Source organism: Sinocyclocheilus grahami, unplaced genomic scaffold, assembly GCF_001515645.1.
Source record: "Sinocyclocheilus grahami isolate Dianchi unplaced genomic scaffold, SAMN03320097.WGS_v1.1 scaffold819.1, whole genome shotgun sequence".
Classification (NCBI taxonomy): domain Eukaryota; kingdom Metazoa; phylum Chordata; class Actinopteri; order Cypriniformes; family Cyprinidae; genus Sinocyclocheilus; species Sinocyclocheilus grahami.
In genome coordinates this window covers 358,145-376,273 of record NW_015505998.1, presented here as the reverse complement: position 1 = coordinate 376,273, position 18,129 = coordinate 358,145, and the positions used below count along the sequence as shown (strand labels likewise).

Genomic DNA, 18,129 nt, shown 5'->3' with positions numbered 1-18,129 from the left:
ACAGCACTACCAGCTTCACGCATTACTGACCAGGGCCCGTATCTTAAAGAATCCTCTCAGAAAGCTCCTAATTTAGCTTAAAAAAATGTATATGTAGGAGTCTTCGCTTAAGAGCGATTCAGGACCAATCTGAGAGCAGCTCTAAGCAAGGAAAAGACGACAACTTTCATCTAACTGAGGAGGCGGGGCTGACCCTGTTGCTACGTATGACACAGTCTTTTGAACACTGTGATTGGCTGGTTGTCCGAGAAGGAAAAAGAGAGTGCTTTAGGGTTTATTATAAGTCTTCCTGTTTTAACGTACTCTCTCTCACACACACACACACACACACACACACACACACATTATTTTTCACATAATTTACCTTTATTTCACACCGCTCTGTCCCTTCTCTGAGAAACATGCTGATAATTTCCTTCTTTTATGAAGCTCTGCCCTCAGAAATAGGCGATGGGCTCTGATTGGTTAGCTAGCCCAGTGTGTTGTGATTGGCTAAACTGCCTCTAGTGCGCATCTAAACGGCATGTGCTCTGGTTGTATTGTAAACAAGGCGTTGTTAAAGGGGTCATATGATGCGATTTAAATTGTTCCTTTCTCTTTGGAGTGTTACAAGCTCTTGGTGCATAAAGAAGATCTGTAAAGTTGCAAAGACTAAAGTCTCAAATCCAAAGAGATATTCTTTATAAAATTTAAGAGTCAGCCACGCCTACCTAAAACACCTCGTTCTAACACGCCCCCACATATCTGGTCAGCTGGCCAATCAGAGCAGACTGCGCTTGTCGGAAGGAGGGGCTTTGTAGAAAACGAAGCGTTTGAGAGAGGCGGGGCATAGAGGACCTACAATAATGTACAGTATTTGAAAAATAATGTGTTTTTTGAACATTAAAGCATGTCAACATATTCTGTTACACCAAATACACAAAATAATGCTCTTTAAAATAGCATCATATGACCCCTTTAATATCGCTTATCATTTTGAACCCGATTGAGCAGCAGAAGATATTATTAAAGAGGATTGTGCAGAACCTGTGCAAGCACGGCTTTTAATGGTAGGTCTATGTTTTTTGTTTGTTGTTGTTTCATACTTTTAGATATGCTGTTATTTGTAAATGCTACTGCTTATGTTAGCTTTTAATATACGGGGTTATCCTAATTAAAGCTTTAATACAGAAGTGGCTTTTCGTTTGATATAAAAAAATTTTTTTGCAGTTCTGTAATAGCTGAATCTCAATCAATAACCCAAAGAGAGAGAAAAAGCACTTCATGACATTCTTTCAAATGCTGAGCAGAAAATGCTTGCGGTGAAACACTTGCAAATTACTTTTTAATATTAAAATGTTCAAAAGCCCATGCAACTATAATTATGGTGGCATTGTTTTTTTGTTTTTCTTGACCAATAAATCATCATCATCTAAATCTCTGTTAATTCTCAATAAGATCTTCTGTAGCTGTCTGACAGAAATAAAGTCAGTCTGGTTAGTAATGAGTGAAGCTGTAATGCCGTTTGTGGAGTTGTTTAATCAGATTTAATATCTTCTTTTATTTCAGTTGATTTCATCTAAGGCTGTGGCTGAAGTCAGTTGTAGTTCTTGTGTTTCTCTTTTCTTCAGTGATTCTTCACTAATGCTCAATCAGCATTTAATCAATCATTAATTCTCTCATTAACTTGAACTCTGCTTCAGTGTTACTTTAACACTATTTAGAGTGGGACCAAATGATCTCTGAATAGAGTTGATTTAACTCTGGGGATGTTACTGTGTATACTGTGGGAGTAGTGAAAAGTACATTTTTCTTCTTATAGTGCGCCTTCAGCCCTGTTGTACACTACATATAGGCTACTATCATTTTTATTGTTTGGTGGTGCTGCCCACTAACCCCACCTCCAGACTGAAGCCTGCTGAACTCCTCTGATGGGGCTGTCAGTTCAGAGAGGGCTGAGAAGATGAGGATGCAGTGGCTTAATTCGTTATTTTTCATCTGGATTCACTGTCGTATGTGCAGGACAGAGTTTGAGCTGACTTTACTCCACACTAATGATGTGCACGCACGGGTGGAGGAGACCAACAAAGACTCGGGCAGATGCACTAAACCGCCTTGCTTCGCTGGAGTCGCGCGGAGATTTACGAAAATCAAAGAAGTTCGTAGCAAGGAGAAAAATGTGCTCTTGCTGGACGCGGGCGATCAGTTTCAGGGGACCGTCTGGTTTAACTTCTACAAAGGCGCAGAAGCGGCGCATTTCATGAATAGACTCGGATACGATGCGATGGTAAGAATAATGATCGGGGTGATGGAAGATTGGGGTAATTGTAAAATAGGGTGAATTCGGGTAATGTGGGACATGTTTTGCAATTTTGACTTTTGCGATTTATTTCGATATCTATCTAACACATTAGACTTTTCTGAAATCCCTAAGATGTTTTCTAACCACACCAGAAGAAAGAATGTTGATACCCAGAGGAGACATGCCACACCTTTTAGTGTTTTTGTGCCAAAAAAAAAAAAAAAAAGCCTGAATTTGATAATCTGGGAAAGGTCACTTTGTAATCTGGGACGTATTAGGCCTAAAAATAAAGCATATATTCACCATACGTTATGCATGCCAAACACAATATCACCAATTGTTAAAAAGCATTATGAAAAAAAATGACAGGTACAGAAATCTCAATAAGGTAATGTATATTTCAATATCAGGAAAAATATTTTTTTTCTGTACACAGGATGAACAATCTACTGTGTTCATTCATTTTAATTCATTTAAAACTATTAAAATTGTTTTAACATTTTGTTAACATTTTAAGGAATCAACTAAAATTTAAGCAACAGCAAGCAACAATTTGATTACTGGATTATTCAGTCAGTTTCAAGTTCTCCATTCTATTAAAATTGGGGCTACTCGGGGAACAAACACTCCGTGTGGGTGTGTGTGTGTGTGTCCGTGTGTGTTTGTGTGTGTGTGTGCGTTTTTGTGACAAATGAGGACATCAATTTGTATAATGACAAAGGTATGACCGGTATTACAAGGAGAAGGTGACTTTTCAGGACATTACTCCATGTCCCCACTTTTCAAAACGCTTATAAATCACACAGAATGGAGTGTATTGAAAATCTGAAATAGCAGAAAGTTTCCTGTGAGGGGTAGGTTTAGGGGTAGGGTTGGTGTAGGGCAATAGAATATACGGTCTGTACAGTATAAAAACCATTACGCCTATGGAGAGTCCCCACTTTTTACAAAAACAAACCTCTGTCAGTGTGCGTGCGTGTGTGTGTGTGTGTGTGTGTGTGTGTGTGTGTGTAGAACATTGTCAGCTGGCCTGGGTGCAGATCCCCCTCCTGCTCAGTGATTTGAACCATTGTATGCCAAACTGACTGGGAATTTAGGAAATTAAATTAACAGTTTACTTCATTCTGATATCTTTGCTTGCTACTGGAATACGTTTCCCAGATTCTGTCTCTGTATCTGATGTATTCTGCATCTCTCTAGCTAGCTGGTTTAGCTAGCAGCTAGCTACTGTGAACTTATGTTAATGTTATAACCTCCAGTAGTCCACATTAACACCCATTTCTCATTATAGCATACAGTGGGTACGGAAAGTATTCAGACCCCATTAAATTTTTCACTCTTTGTTATAATGCAGCCATTTGCTAAAATCATTTAAGTGAATTTTTTTCCTCATTAATGTACACACAGCACCCCATATTGAATATTTCCTCCATTTGAAGACTGTCCCAGATTACCCAAAGCATGCTGTCCCACATTCGCAATCATATTTGATAATGTGGAACAACAAAAAAAAGTTTGAAAGAAAAAAAACTAAAACACATTTTCAACACTTTAATACATATTTTGTTGCTTGAATAGATCACAAACATAATGTGACAACAATTAGGAACAGTGTATTATTTATGACAGATTTATGTCCTTAACATTAATCTAGTCAGAATCCTATGTCACTGACCTTGTCATGCAATTCCCAGGAGAGCTTCTTGATTGACAAGTGCCCCGCCCCTTTCTGTGGAATCACCCCAATGAAGTCATGTGATTTCAGTCACATGACATCTATACTAAAATTATAGTAAAAGTCCCGTTGACTACATTTTGTTAGAACAGGAAATAAACACACTGGAGCTTAGGTGTCCCAGATTACCTGAATTCACCCTACTTAAAGGGGACATATGATGCGATTTCAAGTTTTCCTTTCTCTTTGGAGTGTTACAAGCTGATTGTGAATAGATAAGATCCCTGAAGCTGCAAAGACTAAAGTCTCAAAACCAAAGATATATTCTTTATCAAAGTTAAGACTCTGCCACGCCCCCCTAAAACGGCTCGTTCTAACACGCCCCCACATATCTACCTCACTATGTGGAAATATTAGCATAATGCCGCCCAAATGTGCACGCAAAGAAAGAAGGCGTGGTTTCAGTAACCGCAGTTAGTGTTGAAGCAGCATGTCAGGGTATATATATTGTGTGTGTGTGTTGTTTATATTTAAATGCATTTATTTTCCTTTTTAATTGTTACACTATAAACAAGTTTGGTAACACTTTCTATGAAGCCTGTATTTATAGCACATTATAAGAGTATCCTTAAGGCATTATAATGAATGCATAATGTATTATAAAAAACAAACAAACCTTATAATATGTTGTATCATCTCATGATTAATCATAACAACAGTTTTAATGCATTATAATATGTAGTTATTTGTGGTTATAGCTTTTAAGATTATGATGATTTATAACACACAATGCATCCACTTAACTTATAATAAATTATAACTACAGGAAATATAATCCATTGTAAGTCTCATATCTTGCCATTGTTAACTCGTTACTTTACTTAAAGCAGACAAAGACCATTTATAAATAATAACAACAACAATGACAACAACAAAAATAAAAATGTTTTTTCTTAAACAGTCATAAGGTCAGATATCTGATCAGATGAATGTGTAATATGGCACATTTGATTTTAACTATATTTATTGTAATATCAGTAAGATAGCAAGATACTGTACGGATCTTAAATAAATAATGTCAAGATATGAGACTTATAATCCATTATAAATTAAGTGGATTTAACGTGGTGTTTATTGTGTTATAAATAATCATACTCATAAAAGTTATAACCACAAATAAGTATGTTTTATAATGTATTATAATTTTTGTTATGATTATTTATGAGATGAAACATATGTTTTTTTTATAATGCATTATGCATTCATTATAATGCCTTAAGAATACCCGTATAATGTGCTATAAAAATGGGCTTCATAGAAAGTGTTAACGCAAGTTTAAATTGTTATTAAAGTAGAGCCCCACACATGACATGCAAGAAAAAATAAATAAATTGTGCGCACGATTGACTAATTCGTTCCCTCGATGTACTAAAACGTGCACACGCTTACTATTTCATTCCCTCGATTTGCTAAATCGTGCACACAATTTAATAAATTGGTTCTCTCGATTTATAAATCGTGTGCACGACTTAGCAAATCGAGGGAACGAAATAGTAAATCGTGCGCACGATTTAGCCTACTATTTTTTTCCTGCATGCCATGCGCGGGGCTCCGTATGATTTTACAAATTTGACAGAATTCAAAAACAGTTCTTCTGTACAATATTATTTTGGAAATCTATAGTAAAACTTGCCATGTTTTTACAGTTCAGGAATACAGTCTTGAAATCTTGAAATGTTTTTCAGGTATCTAAATTTTGATTTAGAGTGACGGAAAAAATCAGCTTCTCAATATTATTTTCAAGTAAAATGTTCATAATAAATAACTATAAATATTATAATATTCTTTTCAAGTGAAATATGTCCTGTTAAAAAGAGTATTTATATTATAGACCCTTTAAAGAATACCTTTTGAAGCTCATTAGACTGGAAGCCATGGATCGTGAGCATTGTTATCAGATTGCATTTTACAATACAGAAATTCTAATTATTTCTGACCTTTTTCCTCTCAAATTTATCTAACCTGATGATGACCCTCTTGTAAAATATTGTTGTTGGTTTGTTTTTACTTGTTTACCTGTTGTCTTCTGGTGTGCAGTAGATCATTAGGGGATCCGCATACTTTATGCTCCACACAGTAATTAATGAATAATCATGAAGGCTAATGTGTTAAAGCTTCTGGCCGCTTACCACATTAGTCTTCATATTTATCTACATTTGAAGCATAAATTGTGCAAGCCTCCATTTGTTCTTATGGTTGGTGACATTATTGGACTCGGCACCTTACGGAAAACTATTTGATGTGCATGTGTTCAGAACAGAACATTTTCAGCACTGCTTTAACATGCCTTTACCAAAACGCAATTAAACATTTCAAATGTAATTCAAACCAATTACTGGTGCATGCATGCAAATTGTACAAAAATGCAAATACAAACCTGTGGCTATAAACTGATTTTGTGTTCACAACATGTCATTTTTTACTATATAAAACATTGTTTGTGTGTAATTCTTTAGGCCTTAGGAAATCATGAATTTGACAACGGAGTGGACGGCCTCCTGAAACCTTTCCTTCAGGAAGTGAACTGCACTGTTCTTAGCGCAAATATTAAAGCCGATCAAACGATTGCTCCTCAGTTCAGCATCTACTATTTCCCATATAAGATCTTCACTGTTAACTCAGAGAAAGTAGGTGTTGTTGGCTACACGTCTGTGGAGACCCCTGCTTTGTCTCTACCTGGTAAGATACTCTATTACACTCATTACAGTCTGGCTAGGCTTACACATAATCTTGCAAATCACATTCTTAAGAACTTCTTAATTTTCCCATGCTTTAAGAAGGAGAAAGGCATGTTTTCAAAAACCAGCATCTAGACTTTTTGCTATTAAGTATATAGGTGAAATGTGTCATTTTAAGTGTCTCTTCTTGTTAAAGGGGTCATATGATGTTGCTAAAAAGAACATTATTTTGTGTATTTGGTGTAATGAAATGTGTTTATGCGGTTTAAAGTAAAAAAAAAAAACATTATTTTCCACATACTGTACATTATTGTTTCTTCTCTATGCCCCGCCTTTTTAAAACGCGTAGATTTTTACAAAACTCATCGTTCTGAAAAAGCGAGGTGTGCTCTGATTGGCTGAATACCTCAAGCGTGTGACGGAAATGTTTCGCCCCTCACCATACTGTGATGCCGTCTCCGGCCGGAGTGATGAGACAAAAACATTAAAACCCATTACAAACGAGGCATTTGTTGCATCCAGTGGGGACATAATTACTGATTATAATGACGTATACTGTCTTTTTACGCGTTGCATTGCGTATCGCGCCGCGTAAACATAAAACCCTGTCTGCATTTGTGATCGGAGAAATGACAAACAAGTGCTACTCTACACTGCTCAAAACTCACGTTTGAATCATCAGTGGCAAATCCTTTAAATGAAAACGTACTTACAGACTGTGAGTCAGAACAGCCGGCATTTTAATCAAACGTTACTCTCCCAGGATCAGGAAACAGTCCTCCATAAAATGTGCTGCACACATCTGGATATTTGGGTTAAACTGTTCTGGAACAGTGTTGTAAATACAACTTAACCACTGATTTCTAGTCGTGTCCTCTTTTGGAAGATCAAACAAAGTAGTTTCGCTTTCACAACGAAGCACACAGCGCCTTCACGACATGGCGGCGGCGACAACAATACTACAGCGAGAATAAAAGTTACGCCTTCTTTCTTTGCGTGAACATTTGGGCGGCGTTATGCAAATCTTCCCACACAGTGATGTAGACATGTGGGGGCGTGTTAGAACGAGACGTTTTAGGTAGGCGTGGCTGACTCAACTTTTATAAAGAATATCTCTTTGGATTTGAGACTTTAGTCTTTGCAACTTTACAGATCTTCTTTATGCACCAAGAGCTTGTAACACTCCAAAGAGAAAGGAAAAATTGAAATCGCATCATATGACCCCTTTAAAGTAGGCTAGCTTTTTTCAAATTTAATACTGTAAAGCTGATTGCAGAGTTTGTGCAAACATGCACATCGCTATGATCAATGCTTTTTTAACTGCTGTTGTCACAGCTTTCATTTTTGTTGTATGTTTATTTTGTTATTGAGAGGAAAGCACACTTTTTTCGTCCTAATTGAAGAATGATGTAGCATTGATGTAGCAACAGTTTGTCCTTTGTAAAGTTAGAGATGGAAGTCTGAAGGAACGCACAGACAGTCTCTCTTTGAGTTACGACAGTCTTTTTGCACAGATGGCAATTGTAGTCGATTGACAGCGACATATGGATGGAGTAGAACATCCGACTAGGCCGGCTTAAAAGCCCTGATGACTTCCAAGGGTGAGAAGGGAAACAAAAGTATGAATGGTCACACTTTATTTTGATAGACATTCTAGTAACTATAAGTAGCTATGTCAACTAACCCTCATTAATTTGCAACTACATTAGGGCTAGGGATTAGTAGAATAAGTTGACAATTAGTCAGTAAAATGTCTATTGGGGACCATCTAAATATAAATTAAACAGACTGTCTGCTAATACTCAAATGACTGGTAGTTGTCATGAAGTTGCAAAGTTACTTAAAGTGTTATCAGACTAACATTAGCGTAGATGCCTTTCTTCATGAATTTTAAAGGGGTAGTTCACCCAAAAATTTATTTAATAATAAATTAAACATTTATTACTCACTCTCATGTCGTTCCAAACCCGTAAGACGTTCGCTCATCTTCGAAACACAAACTAAGATATTTTTGATGAAATCCGAGAGTGATTAAATATACATAATGTTTTCAGACCTGACTAATGCCGCATAACTATGAGTTGAGGAATGGAATACATTTATTCTCGGTTAAAAAGATGAGTCTTCACCTTTATTTGTGTAGTGATTTTTATTGACTAACGACTTTGTCAAAGCAACTTCACAGTGAACAGGAAAACAGCAGAATCAATGATGGAAACTCAACGATGGAGACAGGTCAGATTCAGCTCTGAATGAAAACACTGTCATTGTTCAGATCAAGTTACAGTGCTGATTCAGTTCAAATCAATAACTGAATTTCATGAAGTTTTGTAGCGAGTTCAGCTCAGCTGTAAGCAGTTCTACAAAGGGCAGCAATGTTGTTATTCATTTTAAAGCTCAAGTTTAGACTGAAATGGTCCTGAAACCCCCTATTTCCACATGGTTTAGATCTCACCACTTTTTTTTTTTTAAAGCGAGAACAGCTAGGTGTGGTATACTTGAGGTTTAGTGGAGGGGTGACAAACAACAGAGGAGCAGCAACACGACAATGGCTTCTAATCCAGTCAGTTTTATTTCACTTTCATCGAGTTCAAAGCATCAAAGCTTCCCACAAATGCATGCTGCAGTTCACTATTGCACGCGACAACAGAAACAAACACCACATGGTTATGTAAGCTCACAATGCATCACGCAAATACACACATACAGTGGGGCAAAAAAGTATTTAGTCAGCCACCAATTGTGCAAGTTCTCCCACTTAAAAAGATGAGAGAGGTCTGTCATTTTCATCATAGGTATTCCTCAACTATGAGAGACAAAATGAGAAAAAAAAATCCAGAAAATCACATTGTAGGATTTTTAAAGAATTAATTGGTAAATTCCTCGGTAAAATAAGTATTTGGTCACCTACAAACAAGCAAGATTTCTGGCTCTCACAGACCTGAAAATATATGTATTCACAAAAATAAACCGTTTGATTAGTTATAGCTACTCAAGGAGCTCTAAAGACTCTAAGTTCTGTGTCAATAGAAGAGAATTTCAGCCATGCTTAAATGCAATCGTTACATACATTAATGGATGCTAACATTGTCTTGGGCAGCACAAACTTTTCTGTTGACGTCTCAGAAAATGTAGTTTAGGTTGACACGTTGAAATGAGTTGATAAGGATCCTGAGAAGTAGCCAATGTATAGACAATAAAATGGCACTGATGTGATCATATTTTTTGGATCTAGTAAGCACTCTAGCTGTTGCATTTGGAAACAACTGCTGCAGTTTGTCTCCCTAAAATGGAAATAGTGGGAAAATACCATAGACTGTCGAAAAAGATGGACGACGCATCTCCACTTCCTTCCACTATAGAAAAATGAAGCCAAAGCATCTCAGTATGGCCGCTGCCATCTTGAGTAAATGACGTCATTTAGAGCCCGAGTCTGCGCAGTAGAGATTAGTTTGGAGCCCGAGTCTGCGCAGTAGAGATTAGTTTAGAGCCCGAGTCTGGGCAGTAGAGATTCGTTTGGAGCCTGAGTCTGCGCAGTAGAGATTCGTTTGGAGCCAAAGTCTGCGCAGTAGAGATTAGTTTGGAGCCCGAGTCTGCGCAGTAGAGATTAGTTTGGAGCCAAAGTCTGCGCAGTAGAGATTCATTTGGAGCCCGAGTCTGTGCAGTAGAGATTCGTCTGGAGCCAGAGTCTGCGCAGTAGAGATTCGTTTGGAGCCCGAGTCTGCGCAGTAGAGATTCGTTTGGGCAATATTTGAGCACATCCAAAAGAAAGTGAATTCACTACAGTAACAACCGTTGTTCTGTTTCTATACAGTATACAGATTTTCTGTAAATGTGCAGTTGTGACAAGCTGAATTTTTCAGTAGTAAATTTCAGTTCTGGACTCTGTTCTCAAATCATACACATCTCATTAAACAGGCTCCTCAAGGATGCTAAGCTGCCTTATAGCATGCTCATGAAGAAATACACTGACATACAAACATACAAAATCTTGTTTTTGCAGAACAGAATGGACATGTTGTTCTTTGTTCTTGAATTAAACACCTGTCATTTAATGTTATTTTCTTTTGCATCCAAAGCTTTGTCACACCAACAATGAAAGCTTCAGTCTCTTGACCATGTTTAGTGCTACTAATATTAAACTTCCACTAATCCAGCCCATATCAATAGAGCTTACATAGATCCTAGAATCAATCAAAATCAGATCCAATTGACTGAGTGATTGACTTGCCCGGTGGCACATTTAAACAGATTAGCGTTGATAGACAAATACACAGATTTAGTTACACCTACGAGTAATATGATTGTGTTTTTCCATATTTATGTGGTTTTACAGGCCCCCATCTCCAGTTTGAGGATGAGGTTACTGCTTTACAGCATCAAGTGGACAAACTCGCTACTTTGGGTGTTAATAAGATCATCGCCCTTGGACATTCTGATTATTTTCTTTTGCATCCAAAGCTTTGTCACACCAACAATGAAAGCTTCAGTCTCTTGACCATGTTTAGTGCTACTAATATTAAACTTCCACTAATCCAGCCCATATCGATAAGAGCTTACATAGATCCTAGAATCAATCAAAATCAGATCCAATTGACTGAGTGATTGACTTGCCCGGTGGCACATTTAAACAGATTAGCGTTGATAGACAAATACACAGATTTAGTTACACCTACGAGTAATATGATTGTGTTTTTCCATATTTATGTGGTTTTACAGGCCCCCATCTCCAGTTTGAGGATGAGGTTACTGCTTTACAGCATCAAGTGGACAAACTCGCTACTTTGGGTGTTAATAAGATCATCGCCCTTGGACATTCTGGGTTCGCAGTGGACCAAAAGATTGCAAAGAAAGTTCGAGGAGTGGATGTTGTGATTGGAGGGCACACTAATACATTCTTGTACACAGGTATGTATCATGCAATTGCCTGTGGGGTTATATGTATTATTATTAGTGTGCCAGTTTACAATTAGATGATGATTTAATCAAATTCATTACTGTTTCTATTCCTAAAAAGAGTTTCTCATCATTTACACCATTTTTTTAATCCCCATATATCCCCAACCACACATCAAGACATTGTTCAGATGATTTGTTTCAAGATATTTGACATGTTTCCGTCCTGAAATGTGTTGAACTCTTTTTTTAAGCACCTCATCCCAAACCAAATTCCAAAACGGAGCTCTATTTTAGAGCTAATAACAGAGGCTTGAGCCATTGATATGCAGGCTAATGCAGTTATTAATGCAGTCTTATGCAGTTATTAGAAAGAGAGCGCGTGTAAATACCTGCGTCTGTGCGTCTCTCAGCAGTGTTCAGCAGAAGCGTCTACTAATAGCGAATCTTTAAGTTAAACTGCTTCAAGAACCTCCCTACTGAGAAATGTCATGTAGCTTTTCAGCTGCGAAACTATTTTATTGATAAATTTGCAGTGCGGCGTTGACGACAAGTTTGTCATTTTTTACCGTATTGTTTGTTATATTTATTTGCTCAATGTCTTCTGAGGTTTTGGTTCTTTTATTGTTGTAGATAACCCATAGTATAACAAAATATTATATCTCTTCATTGTGTTTGGGCCCCCTTGGACGAGCAAGCATAGGCACATGCCTAGAATGCCTATGCGTAAATCCGGCCCTGATGGTGACATTCAACAACTTCATATTTAAGGACAGAAATGGGGTTTACACCACATGACACAAATTCAAGGAGCCATTGCATGAGGAATCAAATTTTATTTGATCTTCTGACGTCGGCAGTTAATAGGTCAGAAATTGTGGTAAATTTCAGACTGCTAATTTCTCCTCAGAAACCAAGCTGCCAAAGTGTTTTTAGATTTCTACTTAGTGATGCCACATTTTGATCTGACTATCTCTACAAAAGAACATCAATGCGTACTTTACCCTGATAGCTCCATAGCTCTACCAGCAGTGAGCTGACAGAGAAACATAACAGCAAGGCCTTACTCAAAAGTGTTAAAGGGACAAAGCACCAAAACTGACAGAGAGTTTCTGACAGAGGATCAGAAGAGGTGAGACATAAATTATGTTTTTGTTAAAAAAAAAACTTATAAGTGAACCTCGAGAAATAATAAAAGCATGTCATGACACCTTTAAGGGGGCAACCAACATGACAGCAGTATAAATGATAGGAACCACAGCCTCCAGCACTACAGATATTAAAATGACCTATTAATGTGAATTTGCAACTGAATTGTGCTTTTGTGTTGTGTCGTTAACTGCGGAGCTGCATAAAATAAGAAAATATTGTTTCAGAGGCTAAACTTTGTAATTTCCACTCAAATAATGAAATTTGAGATAAGGTGTAGAACAGAGGTCCACCCTGTTTCACCAGGTCCAAAAATTAGAGGATAATTTATGAATAATTATATTTTTTTAAAGGTGTGTATGGGGCTGTCTGTTCCCGACACTTCTCAAAACAAAATGACACTGCAAAAACACAAGTGGCTATGGTGTATGCACAGTTGAATTTACCCAAGGACGGTTCTGTTCCCACCACAAACAAAGTCATTAAATTTGATTAATCTGCGTTTCAACAAAAGACGAGCTTTGTTACCATACTTTGCGTGATGGATTAAAGATGAAACGGTACTTTATGTCTTATTTTGATCCAAACAACTACCCAGTACAGCGCTGACGTGAGTTTCTTTTGGCTCCAGAAACTCTGGTCAGGCTGCCAAGTACTGCTCATTAGCATGTTACTCACCTCTGTAGCAGCTTTGTGTTTTCTAGCCAAGCAAGAATAAACCACTAGCCACAGGTATTAAATGTGGGTGTTCACTTTTGTCCTCTGGGCATTGATTATGTCATGAAATATGTGACTTGCTTGGAAGAGGTGTGTTCTTATTTTGTGTTATAAAATGGTCAGATTTATTTTCACCTGGTTGCGGAGATGGGGAAAACATGCACAGACTCAATATTTACACAGCTGAATATAATAGGAGGTTGAGACTTGTAACTTTTACTGCTATTGTGTAAGAACACTCTTCTTTCATGTGGTTAATGCATGACTTTTAAACCATAATGTTTAAATATATGGGTGGACTTTAGTTATATAAGAATATTAGTTAGCATTTTTAGACAACTAATGATGATTATTACTTGAATACAGAACTGTCCAAAAGTCAGTAACACTTTATTTGACAGAGTTTATGTTACAAATATTACATGTACTTACTATAGTTATAACAGTAAATTATGCATAATCACAAGCAACTATCCCTAAACCAAACCCTAACCCTTTAGGAAGTACACATGAATAAACATTACTTATATGTGTAACATCAAGTCTCATAAAGCAACAATAAATGGTCTATATACATTATTTTTGTTGAAAACATCCTCACTTGTTGTTCCAAGCATCTTGGAGGAGTTGCCACAACTCTGTGTATGTAGTAGGCTGCCTCATTTGCTTCTGTTTCTTCATGTAACGCCAGACTGACTTGATGTTGGTGAGCTCAGATCTCTGTGTGCCCATACTATGTGTTGTGCTGGACTCCTTACAAAACCTCTCTGGATTATTGCAGCATTAGTAAAAGGAACGTCTATCAACAGCACACTAAAGCACACTGTACACAGTATTTGCACAGTATTATTACTGAACTTAATTGAAATATTTCCTCTCCGGTCATTTATTTTGTGTGCTGATTTCTGTAGGAACTCCACCATCCACAGAAGTTCCCGCAGGACAATATCCATTCACGGTCCAGTCAGATGATGGGCGCAAGGTTCCTGTGGTCCAGGCCTATGCCTTTGGAAAATATCTGGGATTCCTAAAAGTGACTTTTGATTCAAATGGGAATGTAGTGAAGTCTTCAGGCAATCCAATTCTTCTGGATAGCTCGACAGCACCAGGTACGAAAACTCTAAACCTGGAAACAAATGAGAGAATTTAAAGCACATGGCAAGTCAATAAAGCTGATAGGACAACAGGCCTCCGGAAGAAAAAAACCCATCTTCGCAGTAGGGAAACAGACGTTGAACTTTGTTCTGCCATGAAGTTGTTGTTTTTTTTAAACAGTGTGTTCAGTGGTCAAATTCTGAGCTAAGAATTTTCTGTTATCATGAAAATGAAAACTGTAACTAGGGAGTTGAGCAGCAACCGTCCACGTCAGTGAAGCTTTGGCAAGGTTGTTATTGAGTTGGTTGACATGTACACTTCAGATAGATAATTTGATACTTAATCAATGACTGTAAGTCAAGCCACCTTTATTTCTATAGTGCATTATACAGTACAGATCATGCCATAGCAGCTTCACAGTAGCAAACCAATTATGGAAACTCATCTATGGACACAATTCAGATTCTGCTGCAAAGCAGCTCTAAAAGACAACAGTGTCACTATTCTGCTCAGTTCAGTGTTGGTTCAGTTCAGATAGGGCTGCACGACAAATCATATTTGAATTGTGATCGATTTCTGCTACTCTCAATTTATTCATTTATTTATCCTTAAACCAGCTTTTATCTTGAATGAATGCATTTTTTGCCCTGTGGTTTATTTTATCTTCCAACTTGGCTACCATTCACATGTGCTCTCTCTACATTACGGAAAAAGCGCTGATGAGCTGAAAACACTGGCAAACATGGAAAGTAGGATTTTAGCGATCTCTAATGAGAAATTCTGCTCAAATAAAAGTGTAATACAGCCTACAACTAAATCTGTGAGCAAATTCTCGTCTTTTCCTGGATTCTTCCAGATTTGCTTCAAGTTTGTAATGTTGTAAACTTGATTAAAGACATTTTCAAAATCCTTATGGAGAACATGAACAGGAAAATACTTGGTGCACTCAAGGGACATGAATATACTACTATAATATATCGGGGGCCCAGTCATGCTCCTGAAGGGCCACTGTCTTGGAGAGTTTAGCTGCAACCCAAATTAAAGACTCCTGAATCAAGGTTTTCAGGAGGACTAGAAACTTCCAGGATGGTGTGTTGGAGCAAGTTGGATGTTGGCCCTCCAGAAGCAGGACTGGACACCCCTGTACTACACTGTATCTATCAGATGTGATGTGTTTCTATTGTGAATTGCCAGTTTCAATATGTCAACCTGTGACCTGACTTTGTCTAGATCCAGTCATTCAGGCTGAAGTGGACGCTTGGAGGAAGAATCTGGCCAATTACTCTTCTCAGTATGTGGGACAGACTCTAGTCTATCTCAATGGGACTTTTGAGGAATGTCGATTTCGTGAATGTAATTTGGGAAATTTAATCTGTGATGCCATGGTGAGTGCATAAGTCTGTGATTTTAAAGATACATTTGCTGTTATTCTTATGCATTTATTTTATTTTGATAGCATTATTTTGCATATTGTTTTTCCATGGACATGAGGACTACTCTAGATGGGACTAACACCCAACCTTAATGGCTATAAATGCATTCAGTCACAAGGCAGATGTTAACCTTAGGCCCCATTGTAAACTGAGTCCTGAGTGTTCTGTAATCACCCAAGCACATTTGGAGGCATGTAAATACATCACATTTGTAGGACCATCCACTGATATCAACATGCAGAGACACAGATTATGTGACTGTTTTTGAATGCGTGTTTGTTTGCATCTTGTATTAACATCTGTCTTTTCTTGACTTGTAATTGATCACAAGAAAGGTACTCATACCAGGTGCAAACAAACACGCATTCAAAAACAATCTTTGTACCTGAAAAAGTATAAATCAAGCACTTATCGCTCAGCCAAAGCCAAAACGCTCAGCTGCAAAACCTCAATCCCAATATGAACTATCAGCAGTCTCAGAAGGAAATCAAATCTCGAAAAGTAACAACAATGATCCAAAGAGCAAAGATTTTAACCAGTGAAAATGGAAATTGCTATTTTAAGATGGTAGATTTGCTGAAAATCATGCTCATAAGACCCATAGACCCTTTCCGCGTGTATTTCAGGTCCATAATAATATTAAATATGCTGATGAAATCCAGTGGAACCATGTCAGCTCTTGTATTCTGAATGGTGGAGCCATTCGATCACCTATTGATGAGCGAAACAGAAATGGTACGGCTTTATCCTGTTTTCTTTTACACCATCTCATTTTCACTTTTGCTTCCTAACTGGACAGATCGATATGCCTTTAGTTTAATTGACTTGGTGTTATACTGTGATAATTACGCGTCCCCTTAATTTTTTGAGCTGTATATATATATATATATTTATATTACTCCAGTGCATATTAGAAATAATACTGAAAGCGTCCCAATGCATGTTTCGACTGAAGGTTCCATCACGATGGAGGATTTGATCGCGGTGTTGCCATTTGGAGGTACATTTGACCTGGTCCAAATCAATGGCTCTACTCTGCACGAGGTCTTTGAGCACTCAGTTCGCAGATACGGAGGAAGCACTGGTGAATTTCTACAGGTGGCAGGTGCGTTTACCTTGGGAATTATCATTATATTCTAATCTATATTTCCCCTCAATCGGAGTACTGGAAGCCCATGGACAAACGTTATGAACTTAAAGCATTATAAAACAAGTCCATATGTCCCAACTAGTATTCATTTTATCCGTTTTATAATGCCTCTGCAGGGTTTCAGCTGGTGTATGATTTATCGAAACCACCTGGAAACCGTGTTAAAAGTGTGAATGTGCTCTGCACTGAGTGTCGAGTGCCCCGTTATGAACCGCTCAACTCAAAGAAGGTGTATAAAGTGGTGCTGCCCTCTTACCTAGTGGACGGAGGGGATGGATACTCTATGATCAAAGAACAGAAACTCAAGCATGACAGTGGTAAGTCACTATTATATATGCACATTTTACTGCACATTTCATCATATACTTAGCATTACAATATACTGTGTACCATATTCCATAGGCGACCTGGATATAGCAGTTATTGCCAGCTACATCTCGGAGCGAAAGAGAGTTCATCCAGCTGTGGAAGGACGGATTCGGTTTTCAAGCTCTTGTATTGGACATCGAGGATATTTGTCCACTATTCTACTGGTGTGGGTACTCTGGGTCATGTTTGTTTAGCTGTTTTTATTGTACTTGTGAGAAAAGCATGTAACCATTTGTGTATAATTGTACAGTCAGAGGAAACCTTTGACCCAAAGATTAGTTACTGTCATAGAAGCAAAGAGCTTACTCAAAAGAGATTAGCAGCACTGTGATGTAGTACGGATCAAAGAAAGTCACTCGTCTTGTTACACAAGGTCGTATTCTATAGGGATCTTCTATAGACCAATTTGGAGTAGACGTCACAGTTACGTCACTTGCAGCTGCGCACGCATTGTGGTGGCAGAAAAACACTGGGAACAAGTGGAGGGAAACGGGTAAAATCCATGGAATAAGAGAAAAAACGTATTGTTGTGCTTTTGGATGTCAGAATCCGATGCATATCATTTTTATAGAATAATGTCCTCAAAGACGCCATTTGAAGCTAAACGCAGATGTTCAAACGGACAA

At 37.7% G+C, this 18,129-nt stretch overlaps 1 protein-coding gene across 3 annotated transcripts; it reads left to right on the top strand.

Annotated features, from left to right (window-relative positions):
* The first annotated feature begins 1,924 nt into the window (after nucleotides 1–1,924).
* LOC107562347 (5'-nucleotidase-like) lies at nucleotides 1,925–17,964 on the top strand. Of its 3 annotated transcripts, XM_016246981.1 has the most exons (10): nucleotides 1,925–2,266; nucleotides 6,473–6,695; nucleotides 11,031–11,126; nucleotides 11,510–11,602; nucleotides 14,368–14,565; nucleotides 15,782–15,936; nucleotides 16,611–16,719; nucleotides 16,940–17,089; nucleotides 17,251–17,451; nucleotides 17,537–17,964. In XM_016246981.1, exons 1-10 carry the CDS (start codon nucleotides 1,943–1,945, stop codon nucleotides 17,695–17,697), a joined length of 1,710 nt encoding a protein of 569 aa, XP_016102467.1. In that variant the 5' UTR covers nucleotides 1,925–1,942; the 3' UTR covers nucleotides 17,698–17,964. The 3 variants fall into 3 exon arrangements, with proteins under 3 accessions (XP_016102467.1, XP_016102469.1, XP_016102468.1); XM_016246983.1 differs by lacking the exon at nucleotides 11,031–11,126 and having other exon boundaries at nucleotides 11,414–11,602; XM_016246982.1 differs by having other exon boundaries at nucleotides 17,251–17,599.
* Nucleotides 17,965–18,129: the final 165 nt, after the last annotated feature.